This window comes from Rhinoderma darwinii, unplaced genomic scaffold (genome assembly GCF_050947455.1).
Source record: "Rhinoderma darwinii isolate aRhiDar2 unplaced genomic scaffold, aRhiDar2.hap1 Scaffold_648, whole genome shotgun sequence".
Classification (NCBI taxonomy): Eukaryota; Metazoa; Chordata; class Amphibia; order Anura; family Rhinodermatidae; genus Rhinoderma; species Rhinoderma darwinii.
Window position 1 is genome coordinate 27,777 of NW_027464204.1, and position 14,853 is coordinate 42,629.

Below are 14,853 nucleotides of genomic sequence, written 5' to 3' on the forward strand. Positions count from 1 at the left end.
ACGTGTAAAGTATGCGCTTCATGTTAAATTACTGTGCCTCTTGATCTGATTGGCCAAGAACCACATGACTTCACCCACAATATTCTTGGTGACAACCAATATGGCTGCACTTCCGGACGTCTACTTTCTATGTGTTCACCTGGAGAAGATGTGCTGATCCTTGGAGGGATGTTACGTGGACGACTGCCACCGCTCCAAGAAGGTTCCCTGCTCATGGCTGCGGTATTTCTCTCTGGAGAGTCTCCACCTGGCGGGAATATCCGTCGACAAATAAAAAGAACATATAAAATCATATTAGTCCAGCCCATAATATAGCACAAGGTGAAGACGCGCAGCTCCGAGACAGAAATGTGATCAGCGGGATTGTCACTTCCCTTCCTCCATTCAGCCTTGAACGGGGGTGAGAAAGATCATAAATCTATTAGCCTTGGAGTAAAGCCGGCCCATAGTCACCCTCTGTCACGTGTGGATTTAAGAGTCCAACAGTGTCGCAGAAGCGTCTAGACGCCGCTTATCTCTATTGCTCTATTAAAATAAAGGGGTGACATATGTCAAATGTCCATGACCTGCACTTCTGCTAGGAAAAGATGAATAAAGAACCCCTAACACATTAGATTCATAGTAACGGGACACAAAAATATGACGTCTCTAAACGCTGACAACCATATAAAAAACCGTGACTAAAAATTTCTAGCCTATTGGAAATGTAATATTAGACGGCGGCCATTCAAAGAACCGGCGACCACGTAACAAGTGGACAGATTCGGTCCGCCAGAGTGGGAGATGCTCTTTGTGAGTGGCTCCCTGCTCTGACTATTATAGGGGGTCCCGGGATATATACAAGGGGGTTGTCTCCATGGGAAAGCTGCAGCCAGCTCTTACAATAAAGTGGTCATATGCGGCCATGCCCCTCACTCACCAATATTCTGCTGATTCCGGTTTTCCCCAATTACCACACAGATTTCGGCGGGCACCTCATCGGTGCCATCTTCCATCTTGTTCTTGGCAGAATTTTTGGCCTTCTGCTTCCACAGTACCGGCTGGAGAACTTCTTCAGCTTTTTCTTTTTTAACCGTCACATCTTGTGTACTCATTGTTCACGCTCTTCGGAATGAATTAAGAAAGTTTCGCTCTCCCCCTGGACCGCACTCTCCCTAAAAAATACAAGAGGAGGTGAGGGATTAGGTTTAAGTAGAAGATATTCGAGGCCAGGACGCAAGCAGGAAAATATTTTTTTTTTTTTTTTTTTTTAAATACACATTAAAAAAATAAAATACAAAAATTTGCCCAAAAAGAATTGTGCCTAATGATATTCTCTATGACTTCACTAGTACCCCTCACTATTGTCTAGATGTACCACCTGAGATGATGCCAGGCCAGACACGTATTGCATAATGTACGATGTTAGATCAGATCTTCGGCGCTGGTAATTGGCGCACGACTTGGAAGCAGGAAATATTTGGGGTCTAACCTCATTTCCTTATTGGGTTCAGGTTTAACTCATGAAAAATCAGCGGCAGCTGCGGTAAAACCTCTATAGGTCTCTGCCGGGCCTGTCGAAGGATCCGATGAATGTGACATGTTTGTTACACTGCAATTGTGGTCTTTCCTATCTGTTTCGGGGGTTACTAGATGTGTAGGTCATTATTTGGGATGATTCAATAAAATCTTCAAACGCAAAATAAAAAGAGGTAAAAAACAATTTTTTACGTAGGGGTTGCTGAGGTAATAAAGGGATTTGCCCCTTCAGGACCCTCACCTATTAGCCAGAGTGGGGAAGGGCTACAAAGAAGGTCTCTCTCTCTCGGGAGGAACTGGCACATTCATGCATTACAAGGACAGTCCATTGATTTCAATGTGTAATACTTCATGTTTCCTGTGGTGGCGCTGTAGGGAAATTAAACACTTGCTACCAGGTTCCTCAACAGATTACAGCTGATCTCTGGAGTTTACCAGCGGCAGGGCACCCTGTGATCAGCTTATCGTCACGGGAGCTTTCTAATAAAATGGGGTTTGTCCAAAGTGGACAACTGGAAGGTGTAAGGTCCGGTTACTAGTGCAGAGAACTTCTTTCCTCCTACCCATTACAGGTTTGTATTATAGCCTCAAATCAATATCTGAATTTCAAAAAGGGATCAAATGTAGACTTATTTTATTTTTATTTTTTTTAATTGTTAGTGCGAGATCCTGAACAATTACTATATTAAGCCCTGAGGTCACGTTTTCTCCAGGAGCCCCTTCAGGAATCCCGTCATTACTCCTGACACAATGGAATATTCAGACACGGCTCGCGCTGCAGCCAATGATTTCTAGTGGAAAATTTTCAAAAGCTAGAGGGAATTTTCCACTGATGTATATTTCTGTCAATTTAAAAAAAAAAAAAAAAAAAATTCCATTTCTATAAATTACAACATGTCAAAGATGAAAAAAAACAGAAGCATCTGACGGAATCAACGAGCAGCAGGGAAATTTATGAAATATTTTACATGAGCCAAAACAAAAAAGAAAATGTGGTTAGGAAAATAGTATTCAAATAATATAGAAAAAATTGTAAAGAAAAGGTCAGGTTATATATATATAATTATTGCTAGAAGCAGTTTACGAAGATGTAAAATTGGAAAATATTTTTTTATTTTTTTCTGCTCTTCACCACGACGACCATGCAGCTCTAATTGCAAATATGTTCTAGAAACATGTACCTAAAATTCAATATATTTTTTTTTTTTTAAGTTGCTGTCACATACACATGGCACATTCTCCCTAAGGCCCAAGAAACAGCGAGCTTATTATTAAGCCCCCACTCCCCCCCCCCAAAAAAAATACCCCACTAGGCAAAATCTCCTGCCGAAAAAAATCTATACATAAAATATACCTCTTCCAAAAAAAAAAAAAAAAAAAAATACACAAAAAAAATTACACAATACAAAAAGTCCCATCTAAAATTACATTTTTTTTTAGAGGAAACTGTAGAACCACGATTAAATGATCTTAACCCTATGCAAAATGCTGTTTCCCACATTCTGTCAACAACATAACATGTCATTAGGTATCAACCCGCGCATTGTCTATGAAAAAAAAAAATGCTAATAAAAAAAAAAGTGTAATAACAGAGGCATCAAAATGTATAAAGCAAGAGTAAATTTCTAAAAGGCCATCCCCCCGCCTCGTCCATTGTCCGCTAATTTATACAAATGCTCTGATTATAATATATGCACGGTGTGAAACGCGGGGTTTAAAGGTTTCCTATTTCCTTCACTCATTTTAATAATTCTAATTAATTTAAACGAGAACATACCATTATTTCCATAGCATGAATATTTATTATGGAGAAAAGATAAGCGAGCGATCAGTCATCGAGCAAGACTGGAAAAAAAAAAAGTAAATAAAAAAAAAATCAAAAACATCATCTGTCCGTCATTACACGGAGGTAAAAACAAAACAAACATTCCGAAAAATCCACTAAACCTTGAACATTGGTTGTATGAGGAGACGACCTGCGGCGCTCCGGCTGTTGCAAAACTACAGCCCCCAGAATGCCAGCGAAGACTGGGAGTTGTAGTTTTGCAACAATTACTCAACCACAGTACAGATCAAGTAATTCAGTTCTCACGTCGTTTTAGGCAAGTCTAGATAAAAAAAACATTCTAGATTACTGGAACAGTGAGGCGTTGCCTTTAGGTGTCATACATGTGGCGGAGCCGTGTGCCCGGAGCCTGCATGGCGGCACATGGAGTCCTTATGGTCGCCGGCTGTCAGAAGCCGCCGCTCCATCTGCCCTACAGAGGCGGGGCATCCTGTTGCCAAGGAGGCTCCATGGACTGCGCCTTGACCGGCTCTTGATCGATACCAGGCCGTGGCCTGAGATGTCCTTGTCCTGAGACCATTAAACTTCCATGGCGTCATTGCTTGATTATCCACCTAGGTGGTGCGTTTCCTGGGGTTTTGCGGAGACTCCCTGTGTTTTGACCCTGCTCGACCCCCAAGCTTTCACTACCGACCTGAGGTAGAGTATGGGCCCAATGGGTAAGAAGCCAAAATAAAATTTTGAAGAAATACAAAAGTAAAATAATTTCAATATAAAATATTTAATAAAATTTTTTTATGGTTATGAAAAAAGTCCTAGAATACTTATTTATTTTATATATACACACAGACTTTATTATTTTTATTATGATTTTTATTATTATTTTTAGCAGTAGATTATTTTGCCTGCTTGTATTTTCTTCCCCACTTAAAGATTTTTTTTTTCAAAGATGAAAGGTAAAATAAAAATGAAAAAAAAATGTAATTAAAAAAAAGCACAAAAAACACATCTGCATTTTAAATTGAACACGCGCTGTATCCGCATCACAAATTCATGGAACGAGAGAATAGGTCCGCTACAATTTTTCCTCCTTGCCGATGATTCTTACCAAATAAAACCTTTTTTAATTTAAATGCTAATGCACTGAATTAAATTTTAATAACAGAGGAAATTGAAAAGCCGAGCAGGAATATTGGAAATAAATCCAGGCAGAAACAGCAGAAATTAAAAATTCTAGTATGTGGGATGATGGCAGTTAAGCTATTTTATAGGATTACATTTTTTTCATTTTTGAAAGCGAAAAAAAAAAAAACATAAAAAAAAAAAAAAAACTCAGATCTTGCTGACTATGGAGTATTAAATCTACAGAGCGGTGATTTATTATACTCTCTTCCCCAGGGAACCGGCCTCTCTTTCATGTTGAAATATTTCATAAATTTCAAGACAGCATAAATTCTTAATTTAGAGTTATAGAGGTCACATTTAATGTACTCGTGAAATTCAGAAATATTAAAGGAATATCAACCGTGTATTTATACCAAAAGGAAAAACAAAACAAAAAACACTGATTTCATATTTTTTTATCTCGCGTGTTAATTATTTTGGGCGGTTTATATATCTTTTATGTTTATACATGCTGAACATCAAATTTTTTTTTTCAACTTTTTTTTTTTTTTTACTGTTTAGCTGAAATTTTATCTCAGTAGTTAAAGGCAATTTCAGAATTAAAGGCACATTCCCACCTTAGACATTGATGGTATAATCACGGGATATGATGCGGGTCTCTGCTCTGGGATTGACACATCTCGAGAACGGGGTTCATTTGACCCCCGTCCTGCCTGGTGAGGCGGCCACTGGATCCAGGAGGTGAATGATTGGAGAGGTCTCCTGTTCACAGGCCGTACGGCTTATAAACCTCTGGGTCCTTCACCTATCGGGAGGACAGGGCTCAGTGCCCGATTCACTACCCCCCCCCCTCCCCCCCGATGCTTCCGCCACTCTCCATTGAAGTTTGAGATTTACGGAGAGAAGAGCAAGTGCCGCTCAGTTCTTACTGTAACTCCTATAGACTATATAAGCGGCCACCTCTCCACTGACCTGTATGGTGTCGCAGCCGGACGCATGTGCCATAAATGCTTAACCCCCTCAGGACTGAGCCTGTTTTGCCCTTGAGGACGAAGCCGATTTTTTCATATCTGACATGTGTCACTTTATGTGGTAATAACTTGGGAATACTTTTACTTATCCAAGTGATTCTGAGATTGTTTTCTCGTGACATATTCTACTCTATATTAGTGAAAAAATGTGGTCGATTAATATTTATTTGTGCAAAAACCCCAAAATTTAGGAAATTTTGTAAAAATTTGCATTTTTCTAAATGTAAATGTATCTTCCTGTAAGACAGGCAGTTATAACACACAAAATAGTTGCTAATTAACATCCCCCACATGTCTACTTTAGATTTGCATCGTTTTTTGAAGGTCCTTTTATTTTTCTAGGACTTTACAAGGTTTAGAACTTTTGCAGCAATTTCTCACATTTTCAAGAAAGTTTCATAAGGCGATTTTTACAGGGACGAGTTCAGTTGTGAAGCTTCTTTGAGGGTCTTATATGTTAGAAACCCCCACAAGTCACCCAATTTTAGAAACTTCTCCCCTCAAAGTATTCAAAACAGCATTTAGAAAGTGTTTTAACCCTTTAGGCATTTCACAGGAATTAAAGCAAAGTAGAGATGAAATGTACAAATTACATTTTGTTTGCCAAAATTAATTTGTAATAAAAAAAATTTTGTAACACAGAAGTATTATTGCCCACGTTCTTCAGATTTAGGAAATATCCCACACGTGGCTCTAGTGTGCTAATGGACTGAAACAAAAAATCAAAAGGAGCACCTACAGGATTTTGGGGCCTCCTTTTTTTTTTTAGAATATATTTTAGGCACCATGTCAGGTTTGAAGAGCTCTTGTGGGGCCAAAACAGTGGAAACTCCCCAAATTGGAAAGTACACCCCTCATGGAATTTTTCTAAGGGTATAGTGAGCATTTTGACCCCACAGTTTTTTTGCAGAATTCATTAGAATTCGTTTGTGAAGATGAAAATCTACTTATTTTCTGAAAAAACGTAAACATTATTTTTTTTTAACTAGGAATAAAAGGAGAAAAAACACCCCAACATTTGTAAAGCAATTTCTCCCGATTACAGAAATACCCCATATGTGATGATAAACTGCTGTTTGGACCGACGGCAGGACTCAGAAGAGAAGGAGCGTCATTTGGATTTTGGAGCGCAGATTTTGCTGGATTGGCTTTCGGTGCTGTGTCGCATTTGCAATGCACTGGAGGGACCAAAACAGTGGATAACCCCCAAAAGTGACCCCATTTTGGAAACTACACCCCTAGAAAAATTCCTTGAGTGGTGTAGTCAGCATTTTGACGCCACAATTTTTTTGCTGAATTCATTGGAATTGCTGTGTGAACATGAAAGTCGACTTTTTTTCTGAGAATACGTAGAAATGTTTAATTTTTACAAGGAATAAAGGAGAAAAAGCACCCCAACATTTGTAAAGCAATGTCTCCCGATTACGGAAATATGGCATATGTGGTAAACTGCTGTTTGGACCCACAGCGGGGCTTAGAAGGGAAGGAGCAATATTTAGCTTTTGGAGCTCAAATTTAGCTGAAATGGTTTTCGGGTGTCACGTCGCATTTGCAAACCCCCTAGAACCGAAGTCCTAGAACCTAGGACCGAAACAGTGGAAACCACCCAACAGTGACCCCAATTGTGAAACTACACCACTTAAGGAATCTATCTAGGGGTATAGTGAGCATTTAGACCCCACTGGTCTTTTGCTGAATTTATTAGAATTAGGCCGCAAAAATGAATATCAACATTATTTCCACTAAAATGTTGATTTTTTTTCATTTTCACAAAGGATAAAGGAGAAAAAGCTGCCCAAAATTTGTAAAGCAATTTCTCCCGAGTACGGCGATACCACACATGACGTCATAAATGTTTTTATTAGAAATTAATTAACCCTTTCCAGACTGATACCTTTTTTGCTTTTCCGTTTTTTCCCTCCCCGCTTTCCAAGAGCCATAACTTGTTTTTTTTTTATATTTAACTATTTGCTAGGGAAAAAATTGTTTTGTTTCACCATGCCTCCGGCTGGTCCTCATAGGCTTCCATACATGGCAGCCCTGAGGTCATTGTCTAACCCTCGGTTGCCATGACAACCATCGGCAGCCCCCGAAATTGCATGTGGCGGCTGCTGATCTGCTCTAAACCCCTTAAATGCGGTGATCGACCGCCGCATCTAAGGGGTTAATTGCCAAATTCAGCGGCGCCAGGCCGCTGATCGGAAACGGCAGTTTACCACATATGCCATATTTCCGTAATTGGGAGACATTGCTTCACCCTGCACAGTTAACCGCCGCTGCGGTGTAGCACTGGGCGGTGGTTAACTGTAAATGTGTGGATGTAACTATACGCCAAGGTGCGCGAAGGGGTTAAGATTGTAGTAACCATTTAAAGGGAATTGTCCAGTATATAAGACCTATTTTCAAAAACGCTATATGGGGATTCTGGGTTAATGGAGGGGGGTCCTCTGTTCAATCCTCGTCTCTGACAGAATGGAGAGTGGTTACATAGAGCGTCTCTTATTCTGGAGGACCTGCCCTGTATTACACAGTCAACACATTGATATGAATGGGGACTGTGTAATGTTTAGTTTCACCTGTGGTGGCGCTGCATGGAAATTGAACACTTACTGCCAGGTTTTCCCACAGATTACAATTGATCGCTGGGGGTCCCACCATGGGGACACTTTGTGATCAGCTTATTGTCAAGGGACCCGTCGAACAAGAAGGGATTGCCCAAAGCGCAGAACCCCATTGACCGGTTCCCGACCGCCGGCTGTATATAAAAGTCCGGCGGTCGGGTCCTTAGAACCAGCGCCATAGTGTATTTACGGTGAGGGTTTTAACTGGCTGCCCGAGCGATTGGGCAGCTGAATGTCGAGTCCCTGGCAGTCAGTCACTGCCGCAGTCAACTTTCACTGCTTCTCTCTTATCTGATTACTTATACACAGCGCTCGTATAGAAGAGTCAGAAGCAGCGCCGCTGCTTCTATTGGTCCTGGTGATCATGTGACTGGTCCCATTAGGTCTAACTAGACCAAGCACAACTCTAAAAGTGACAATAGTCCCTATTAGAGGGCTGATTGCCCCTGTATCTGGGGCTGCTGTGCAGCCACAGTTGAAGTAGAAATATAAGGTGTAAAAGGGACACCCCATAGTAAAAAAAAAGTAAAGTAAAGTGCAAAAAACCTAAAAAATATGCATAAAATACCCACCCAAAAAAAACGTCTCCCCCCTCCTCGCCAATCATTGTCGTAACGTTTCCCCTGACCCAATTACCCTAAAATAGACATGTAATATATCAAAATTTACAGTAGACAATGATGATCACACATAAAAGGTCTATTTTAGGGTAAACTATATTATCAGGAAAGAATATTATCAGAAAAAAATTAGTTGAAGTAAAAAAGCATATTTTTTTACTATTATTTTCAGGCTTTAAGCCTAGAAATTCTAAAATAGCAAAAAGGATGCGTATAAAAATGATAAAAAAAAAGAAAAAAAGAAGCAGCCTGCATGGTCTATGAAATAAACAAAACATACAGGAGATCAGTCAACATTTTTTTTTTTTTTTTTAATGACGGCTTTTTAATTAAGCCTTTGTTTTCTGCACACGAGCTCTCAGTATGTAGAATGATAGGAATTTAAACTTTGGAAGCCAAAGGGGACAGAAAAAAAAAATGAAAAATAATAAAATTCCTGACATCGGTAAGAATGCTGCTGGAATTTAGCCGCCCGGCGCTCACAGTCCGGCTTTTTATTTGCTAAATTCCTCTCAACAGCAAATTCCTCAAAAGCACAAGCGAAAACGTCAAAAAGTTCAAGAATGTACAAGAAACAGACAAAAGTAGGAGATAAGTGATAACCGGAGGCCAGGAAGGTGGTGACTTTACACATCTAAATACATGACATATGAAATAATAAGGCCGATATCTAGGACTGGAGACTACTCTCCCCATCATCCCCTCAATAAAAAGTGAATTGTTCCGATCATCGCTTGAAACCGCGAAAATTTGCTTCCATTTTTTCCCCCGCTAGTCTCATTCTGATTGGTGGAACTTTCTTCAGTGCTCATCGTCGCCCCCTGCTGAGTAATGTATTTTGAATAAGGTGCCAAAACGGGTGCTGTCCGGACAAGCTTAGGCTTCGTTCACATCTGCGTCGGGACTCCGTTCATGATTCCCATCGGATCTTTCCGTCAGGGGAACCCACAAACGGAATCCAAACTGAAACAAATGGAAACGATAGGGTTCCGTCTGCATCGGCATGGATTTCTATGTTGACCGATCTGGTGAAAATGGTTTCCGCTTGTCACCGTTGTGTAAGGGCTCCGCCGTTTTGACGAAATCAATACCGTAGTCGACTGCGCTATTCATCACTTGCCATAGTTCTGGAGCCACACAACCCCGTCTAGTGTATGTAAGATCAATGCAATGTCAGGAATGGATGACACACTGTAGTCGGCACAGACGAGATCCAGTTCTGTTGTTCCGTTTTGACTGGATCTACCTCGTCGTGTTGACTCGCTATGCAAACAGCTGCCTGTCAAAAACCAAAATCTCTCTCTGTCAGACTGAAATGTGGGTCAGCTTATCCCTTGGGCTCATCGGCGCTATTTTAATAGCAATGATACCTGCATTATTTTTAGAATAGGTCTCGCTGTACACTAAACCATCCCCCCACATACTCCATCTCAGCTAAATGTTCTGCTACCGGTTACCACCGACCAGGCCGAGAGAACGTTGGAGCAGAATATCACCGCCATCACGGAGGCCGACCATAATGGCCACATCCTTAGAGGGAATTTATCACCAATATTTTTTATCCGAATGAAAACCAAATAGTTAAACAATCAGTTTTCTTCGGATCTGTTTTTATTTTATGATCGTAGATGATTTTTTTCTATTTTCTGTACATGATTATGGGGGCAGCCATCTTGCCTGAGCTGCCGTTATCAACATTTAGAGATATGCTTTACAGCAGCCACATGGACTATAGGAACCTGTGAACAGGAGGGGACTCATTGAGTTCTATGGGATAGTGTTGTGGGCATGCTCTGTGACCCGTGCAGAGAAGGGGAGGATGGGAGCTGTCTGTGTTCATCATCTAATGTCAATGGTGGCTCCTGTGTTATCTATATATATGTAATCCTGCCTGTGATAATAATGAGATGACTGCTGAGAAGTGATCTCTACAGAACAGGAAGGGTCAGTCTATGATGAAGTTCAGTGTCCAGAGGAAAAAAAAAAAGGCAAGATTTTTATATATATATTTTTTTAATATAGATAATGACATTCAAAGTGGAAAAAAAACGCTTAATTCATTTAACCTTTTCCGGACAGCCGCCAGCCGCCGTTTTTGGGAAGTTTTCCCAGCAAATTGCCAGACAGCTACAGCGTGGTGATTGTGTGGGCTCAGAAGCCGAGCCTGCGTCATCACCAGCTAGTGTTAGATGTATATTACAGCTGCCACTGCTGTAACGGCCGGGATCGGTGCTAGCTCCGATCCTGGCTGTTTAACCTCTTAGAAGCCACAGTCAATTGGGACCAAGGCATTTATGTGGTTTGTAGCCCATTGTAATGATGGCGGCTATTGCAGATTGTCCCGCAAAACAAGCCCCCACACAGCTCCATCGACTAAAAAAGAAAGCAGTTATGGCTCTCAGAATATGGCGACACAAAAACATGTTTCATTTTTTGTGGAATTGTAAAACAAAAAAAAAGTACCGTATGTAAATCTGGTATCGCCGTAAATCGTACTGACCCGCCTAATAAAGTTAACATGCAATTTATACTGCACGGTGAATGCCGTAAAAATATCAAATCAATGACACAATTGCGGTTATTTGGTCGCCTTGGCTCCCAAAGAATGTATTATAAAGTGATCAAAAAAAAGAAATCACATATTACCCAAAACGGTACCAATAAAAACTACAGCTTGTCCCGCAAAAAAATAGCCTAAGGCCCCATGCACACGAACGTGCTTTTGCGGCCGCAATTCCCCCGAAAATGCACTGGAGAATTGCGGCCCCATTCATTTCTATGGGGTCATGCACACGACAGTAGTTTTTACGGTCTGTGCATGGCCCGGGAGCCCGCACCGCAGAAAGAACGGACCTGTCTTATTACGGCCGTGTTCTGCAGTCCGGGCTCAATGAAAATAACGGCCGCGGCCATGTGCATTGCCTGCGATTTGCAGGCGGCTCGCGGCTGACAGTCCGCTGCCGGCCGACCCGAAAATCACGGCTGTGCACATGGCTACGGTCGTGTGCATGAGGCCTAAGTCGGAAAAATAATAAAAAGTTATGGCTCTTGTAAGGAGGGGATGAAAAAGCCTCCTGATGTTCAGGCCAGAGGGGAACATTCCTTTAGTTTCAAGAAGTGGTTTTAACCCCTTCCCACCATCTGCCGTATATATACGGCGCACGCCGGGTGGGGGAATATGGAGCGGGCTCACGGGCTGAGTCCGCTCCATAGAGCGAGTGTGTCGGCTGTGTGTTACAGCCAACACTTCCGGGTTACGAGCGGGATCGCATTTTAGTGCGATCCCGCTTGTTTAACCCGTTAAATGACGCGTTCAATAGAGATCGCGGCATTTAAATTACTAAAAACAGGGGGGCGACCCCCCTGTAACGTCTCAACGCCCCCCCCCCCGCGGCGAGATCGGGGGGAGCCGTTGGTTCACACGGCTGCCTGGGGGCCTGAGGAAGTCCCCCATCTTGGTACTCCTATGAAGCTCTGCCTCCGGCAGGGATGCATGGGAGACTGTCAGAATCACGATATACTGCAATACATTAGTATTGCAGTATATTGTGCAAGCGATCTAACGATCGCTGGTTGAAGTCCCCTAGGGGGACTAATAAAAAATGTAAAAATGAGTTAAATAAAGTTTGTTTTTTTGTGTAAAAAAAAATAAAAAATTAAAAGTAAAAAAAAAAACCTTTTCCCATTTTCCCCCTAGAGCATAGTAAAAAATTAAATAAACAAACATAATTGGTATCGCCGCGTCCGTAAAAGTCTGAACTATAACAATATATTATTATTTAACCCGCAGGGTGAACGCCGTAAAAAAAAAAAAATTGTAAACGCCAGAATCTCTATTTTTTGGTCACCTAATCTCCCACAAAAAATGAAATAAAAAGTGATCAAACCATCACATTTACACCAAAATGGTATTAAAAACTAGAGATTATCCCGCAAAAACTAAGCCCTCATACCACTTAATAGACGGAAAAATAAAGAAGTTACGGCTCTCGGAATTTGGCGAAACAAAATACATTTTCTTTTTTACACTTCGGTTTTTACTTGTAAAGTAGTAAAATATAGAAAAAACTATATATATTTGGTATCGGCGTAATCGTATTGACCCATAGAATAAAATTAACATGTTGTTTTACTTGTAAAGTGAATTCCGTAAAAATGGCGCGCAAAAAACCATGGAGGAATTGCTGTTTTTTTCATTTTCTACCCCACAAATAATTTTTTCCCCATTTCCTAGTACATTATATGGCAGAGTAAATGGTGCTACGAGAAACTACAACTCGTCCCGCAACAATCAAGCCCTCATAGTGCTATATCGACGGAAAAATAAAAGGTGTTATGGCCTTTGGAAGGTGGGGAGGAAAAAATGAAAATCTGAAAAAGGGCTGCGGCGTGAAAGGGTTAAAGCCCCAGCATTTGGGAACCAGGAAGAGGAGGGCCCAATCACAAACTGGAAGCGAGGGCGTCCATATTCTACCAGGACATCACTTTTACAGTGATATTCCCCAAACTGCAAAGAAGGGAAAGGTCCCAAAAAAGGTTCAGACACTGGTCTGTGCATAAAGGATTGCTTCCAAGCGTACCACACATCTATGCCATTATATCTATATCCCATTATTATACCACCGTATTATGCCCTGATATTCTCCGCACAGCTCAATGTGGCCCCAAATTATAAACTGAAATACCAATAATACTCCAAACAAAACTACTACCAAGCTAAACCTGCGCTCCAAAAGCCAAATGGCGCTGCTTCCCTTCTGAACCCTACAGCCCAAACAGCGGTTTACGTCCACATATATGGCATCGCCATACCCGGGAGAATCTGCTTAACAATTTATGTGGTAGGTATCTGCAGTGGCACAAGCTGGACGCAGCATATTGGGCACTGAAATGGCATATCTGTGGAAAAATTGCAGCTTTCACTTGGCACCATCTGCTGTGCATTCATTTCTGGAAAACATCTGTAGGTTCAAAATGCTCACTAAACTGCTTGATAAATGCCTTGTGGGGTGTAGTTTACCAACTGGAGTCACTTTTCAAGGGTTTCCACTGTACTGGTACGGTCAGAAACCAATTCTGAAAAATCTGAGCTCCAAAAGCCAAATGGCGCTCCTTCCCTTCTGAGTCCTTCCCTGTGTCCAAAGAGAAGCTTCCAACCACATATGGGGTATTTCCACACGCGGAAGAGATTTTTTTCCCCTATGACCACTTGTGAAAATGAAAAAGTTAGGGCTAAAACTAGATAGTAGAAGAAACAGAATTTTCTATTTTCACGGCCGAATTTTGTGGGGTCAAAATGCTCACTACACCCCTAGATAAATTCCTTGTGGGTGTAGTTTCCCAAATGGGGTCTTTTTGGGGGGTGTTCCTTACGTTTTGACACCACAAGACCTCTTCAAACCTTTAAAACATCGTAACAAAAAATAAAAAGAGCCCCCAAAATCCACAAGGTGTCCCTTTATTTTTGAGGCCTGTGTTTCAGCCATGTAGCATACTAGGGCCACATATGGGATATTTCTATAAACTGCAGAATCAGGGTAATAAATATGGAGTAAAAAAATTATTTTTCCATTTCACCTTCACTTTGCTTTAAATCTTGTGAAACGTGTAAAGCCGTCTAACATCCTAAGAAAAATAAAAGGACATTTAAAAAATAATGCCAACATAAAGTAAACATAGGGGAAATATGAATTATTAACTATCTTGAAAGGTATTACTAGGTCTTACATGTCAAAAAAGAAATTTAAAAAAATCCAAAAATGCGGTTATCAAAACGTTCTTTGAATTTTGGTGTTTTTCACAAATAAACACAGAATGTAACAACCAAAATGTATCACTAACATAAAGTACAAAGTGTCAGGAAAAAAAAACCAATCTCAGAATCGCTTGGATAAGAAAAAGCATTCCAAAGTTATTACCACATAAAGCGACACACGTCAGATTTGAAGAATGAAGCTCTGTCCGGAAGGTCAAACTGGCTGCGGCAGTAAGGGGTTAACACAAAAATCTGATATAAAACAATAGTTTTTTTTTTCTTATGACACATTCCCTTTAAAAGAGATGTCTTGTTTAGAAAGCCCATTGTCATACATCCTATTAGGGAATTCTGAGTTACTCTGTTCAGTTTTTGGCCAGTGTGAAGAGTGGTTATA

General features: G+C 40.8%; 1 protein-coding gene across 11 annotated transcripts in view; it reads right to left on the bottom strand.

Annotated features, from left to right (window-relative positions):
• ZNF618 (zinc finger protein 618) overlaps window positions 1-14,853 on the bottom strand; it is an 88,628-nt gene that overhangs the window by 25,727 nt on the left and 48,048 nt on the right. For all 11 annotated transcript variants that reach the window (XM_075849046.1, XM_075849038.1, XM_075849045.1 and 8 more), the window contains 2 exons: window positions 920-1,154; window positions 140-247 (listed from right to left, as the gene is read on the bottom strand). In XM_075849046.1, the coding sequence (XP_075705161.1) occupies window positions 140-247; window positions 920-1,094 (283 nt within the window). In that variant the 5' untranslated portion in view covers window positions 1,095-1,154. The remainder of the gene's footprint in view (window positions 1-139; window positions 248-919; window positions 1,155-14,853) is intronic.